The 4,670-nt window shown below is 35.2% G+C and overlaps 1 protein-coding gene across 1 annotated transcript; it reads right to left on the reverse strand.

Moving 5' to 3' along the window:
• Positions 1–730: 730 nt before the first annotated feature.
• LOC121761479 (nuclear transport factor 2B-like) lies at positions 731–3,902 on the reverse strand. Its single transcript, XM_042157124.1, has 2 exons — positions 3,519–3,902; positions 731–1,168 (listed from the first exon to the last, which is right to left on the reverse strand). The coding sequence occupies exons 1-2, from the start codon at positions 3,813–3,815 to the stop codon at positions 1,094–1,096; spliced, it is 372 nt and encodes a 123-aa protein (XP_042013058.1). The 5' UTR covers positions 3,816–3,902; the 3' UTR covers positions 731–1,093.
• Positions 3,903–4,670: the final 768 nt, after the last annotated feature.

Here is a 4,670-nt window from a genome sequence, read left to right on the forward strand (position 1 = left end):
AATCAGATTACTTTCCCAGACAGAATCCTGGCAACCAAACATGGCCTAACTATCATTCTCATCATCTCTCTTACTTTACCATACAATTCTCCTAATCTCTTTTACTTTACTAATTTTTTCTTAATTCTCGTGTCATGCTCATTGCCCATATTTTTATGGGACAGATGGAGTATAAAATTACTAATTAGAGCCTATTATGGCATCGCCATTATGTCTCTAAATCATTTCTTTTTTTTTAATGTGGGAGGTTTTCAAAAAGTGTCTCCTTGCTCCTTGTCGTCGATTTGTTCTAAGACTAAGATTGAACCCAGCGTTCCGCCAAAGGGTTAAGTGGTTCAACAGAGGATGGAGGCGGCGGCATAAGCTTTCAAATGTAGTGGAGATGAAGAGGGTAGTCTTCTAGTTATGTTGTAAGCCAAGGAGGGGGAACTTGTTGGTTTTGTTGGAGATAATCGTTTCATTTTGTATATTGCCAAATAAATTCGATTCAGAAGCATTGAGATGGTTAATTAATTTAGAAATATTTTATTTTATATCTGGGATTTTGATAAAGTTGAAGCAGGGAACTCAGGGGAGGTGGGATTTTAGATATGGTTGACGCATACGTTGGGCCCCAATGCTCAGTGAGACGATAGTGACAGTGACGGGAATTGCGTGGAGAAGAATATATGCTCTAAAAATGAAACCAAAAATCAAGTTTATACAAAATGAAATAAATAGTAATGCATCATTTTTGCTCTGCCAACAAATATATTCATTTTTTATGTAAAAGAAATTTTTCACATCACAATCCTTTCAAATAAACACTGCCCAAACTTAGAACGGAGAACGAAATGTGGTGCATCAACAAAATGTAAAGTTCTGGCACATGCTAGGGAAGGAGAAAGAGATAGTAATGGAACTCAACACATCTCAACTGGGAATCAATCTCAAATATCCACAAACTGGTCAAGAATACACAAACACCCAAGCAGATGTAGCTAAATCCATACTTTTGAATAGCAGCACTTTTTTTGTGCTTTGGAACACTCAGATCAGAGGGAAACCAAGTTCAGTTGAGACCCTGTTTGTGTTCAGTTTGCAATGCCAAGCTTCAGGCATAGTTCAAGCGGAAAATATCATTTAGCACGTAGAAGCTTCCTTGAGGAGTTGGCATCAGGTGGAACATCTGCACAACAGAACACATGGGCCGAAATTGAGATGATAATTTTCAGGGGTAACCTAAACCAACACAAGAGTATTATCATGCGTAAATCTTGAAAATCAGTTGCTGATCTATTCAAAGGAGATGATTCCAATAAAATGAGCCTCACCATCTTTCTAGATACATGTAATATGATGCAGAACATTTCAAATTCGATTTTTCAATTTATTACTGCACAGAAAGCCTTCATAATCCCAGGAAGAAAGATAAACTACTATTCTCTAGACGTTAACACTTTCGCTAGCCTGACATAATGATACGTACAAAGCAATGAAGATATGGGAGAAGATTGCAAGATATGGAATATATTTTATTTGATTTATTATTCCATTGGTAAGTTTGGATTAGATTTGCTCTTTGATTTGTTTAGATTTGGATTATATTAGAACTTCTGATATATTTATCTATATATATGGATGGACAGTGAAGAGGGAGGATTATCCAAGGGATCAGATAGTTAGTTCCGGCAAGTGCCGTGAGGGTTAGGAATTTGTTCCTTGGTTAGGGTTCATCCCTTTCGTTTCTTTATCAGTTTCCGAATCTATATTCATTTCCAGTATATGTGCTTGTTCATCTGTCTCCGGCCTTTACTCCTATCACATAACTTTATAATTTTGTGATAATTACATAAAAACTGTGATATCAACTTCGTGAGTGATGAAATCACAAGTTCAATTTCTGGATTCTAGTCTTACATTCTTCATACATTGCCATATTTGAGCATATCCAAGTGGATAACATAGATAACATTACATTGGCAATGAAAAATATGCATCATGGAACTGAAAATCTTTCTAAAACATGCAATTCAACATTCCATTTGAGGAATAAAAAAAAAAGAAGATAGCAAGCATAAAAACGAAGAAAAAATGAACAAAAAGAAAGAACTAGAAGACGGCTGAACTCAATTAAGAAACATATTAATCACACATGCAAAACCAAACAGGATCTCCAGTCCCCACATCCAGTTAAATTTATAACTAAACGAGAATTTCAAAGCTTCATTTCCTATAATCAACTCATTAGCCAAACATGAGCAATCGGGATTTGGGATAAAATTAAAACCCTAGACCTTGTTCCACATCAAGTGGGATGCTTGCCGCACACAATGAACTAATCGAGTTCACACACTTTACCTCATCATGTATATGTAATTTCAGATGTATCTACACAACTACACGACTAGCCAAACTCTCAACATAACGATCAAGGCTGGCATACTCCACAAGTAAACAAGCACCTATAAAACCACGAAAACATAGTCCCAGTCTTCCAGACATTACTGCTTGCAATGCCTGAGTTTAAGAATACTATCATGTGTGAAGTAATTAAGATTCTCAAAGGGACAACAAGGGTCAGCCTGAAACATCTATGGTTATATATCAATTATCAAACAACATTCAGCGCTTAACTGGAATTTAGAGCAATCACCATTTTGCAGCATTTGGTTCAATAAACATGCAAGAAACTAGAAAGGATGAAGTTGCATTCAAACTGCAATAACCTTCTTCTTAGGTGATGTTCGGTTTTCTTTATAAAATAGTACCGAAATATAATCTAGGATTAAGTTGTGAGATTATTTTAGTTGGAGGGTGTTGGCTATGACTAATTATCACATAATTATCTATCTAGGATTGAGTTGTAGGATTCAATCTCATGAACCAAACACATTATACATTTAATCCCGAGATACAATCTTGCAAACCGAATTGACCCTTAATGTATAAACAAACAGGCAGAAACTTGAAAACTGAAAGTCAAGCAGAAAACAACTATATCTCATTGATATACCACAACGATATCACGGGAATTTTTTAGATATTTCCGGCTTCAAACCTTAAATGCACATGGTACACTCAGCAACTGAATTCTAGTACATGAAATTTCCTTTTGAGCTTGCAATTCAATCTATGCATCCTATTCAATTAAATAGAAGACAATCTCTTCAGCATCTCTAGGTGCATGACCTCGAGCTTGCGTGGCAAACAAAATTAACAACACAATCAATTCCTTTTACTTCCTAGTTCCTATAAAAAGGCACTAAATCTCAATCAAGTATTGCGCACGTCAATTCCACTGTTTTCACACCATAGATGACTAAGGATCAAGTGAAATCATACCTCTATTCGCTTAATTACTTCATCCCGTGGATAAAATATCTATCTCCAAATTTTCCATACGATAAGGCGCACTCAACGAATTAACTAAAATCGCAACAATCAGTATCCAATTTCAACTACACTCGTACCAAAATTTCCACAAATCAAATCAATCCCGAAAACCTAAACAATAGCAACGTAATCGGAGGAAATACCTGACTGAACTTGAGGACGTGCTGCTCGCCGGCGAGCTGGAGATTTCCAGAGACGAAGACGACCATTCCACCGGCGGGGCCGGAAGGCTGGCAATCGACGGTGGAAATCTGATGCTGGCACTGCTGGAAGGGCAAACCAGTGAGCTTGGCGACGATGTTAGCAGATCCCATGATCTTCTGGCCCTCGAAGGTGAGCATGGAGCCGTCCTGGTAGAGGTTGGCGAGGCCGGCACGATTGGAATCGAAGGTGGAGTAGTAGTGCTCCACGAATGCCTTGGACACAGAGTCTGGATCCATCGGATCGGCGGTGGCTGGAAATGGAATGCCCTCTTTTCCCTCTCTGTTTTTTTAAGTCAATTACTCACACACACAGATGGGGTTGAACTATTTTTTTCATTTTCTTAATATAATAAAACAGGAAAATATATTTTACTGAAAATTGTGTGGGGGGGTTGCTTCGCCGGCGTGGGACCCGCATGTACTGCAAAATAGTGCAATTTTTCAAAGAGGGAACATCATTTTAGGTCTACGAACTTTGACAAAGTATCATTTTAGGTCCGTAAACTTTGAAAATCTTATTTTAGGTCCGTGAACTTTGAGTTAGTATCATTTTAGGTCCTTTTTTACTATTTCCAAGTTTTTTTGGACGAAAATACCCTCAATACCTTAAATGTATATATTTTTAATAAATTTATCATATACTCATATTTTTTTATAAATATCTTTACAATATATTTTTGACAAATTTTCTAAATATAATTTGACCTTAAATATTATCACTTAATTTTGTGACATGCAAGTAAAATTGCTTCTTCAATTTTTTATCTTATTTTTTTTAATGTTGAATAAATAACTTTTCTCTAATAAAAAAAATTGAATAAAGATCTTTTCTTGCATGTCACAAAATTAAATTATAATATTGAAGGTCAAATTATATTTAGAAAGTTTGTCAAAAATATATTGTAAAGATATTTATAAAAAGATCTTTATTCAATTTTTTTATTATTAAAGAAAAGTTCTTTATTCAATTTTAAAAACAATTAATATAAAAAATTGAAGAAACAATTTTACTTGCATGTCACAAAATTAAGTGATAATATTTAAGGTCAAATTATATTTAGAAAATTTGTCAAAAATATATTGTAAAGATAT

Source organism: Salvia splendens, chromosome 13 (assembly GCF_004379255.2).
Source record: "Salvia splendens isolate huo1 chromosome 13, SspV2, whole genome shotgun sequence".
In the NCBI taxonomy this organism is placed as follows: Eukaryota; Viridiplantae; Streptophyta; class Magnoliopsida; order Lamiales; family Lamiaceae; genus Salvia; species Salvia splendens.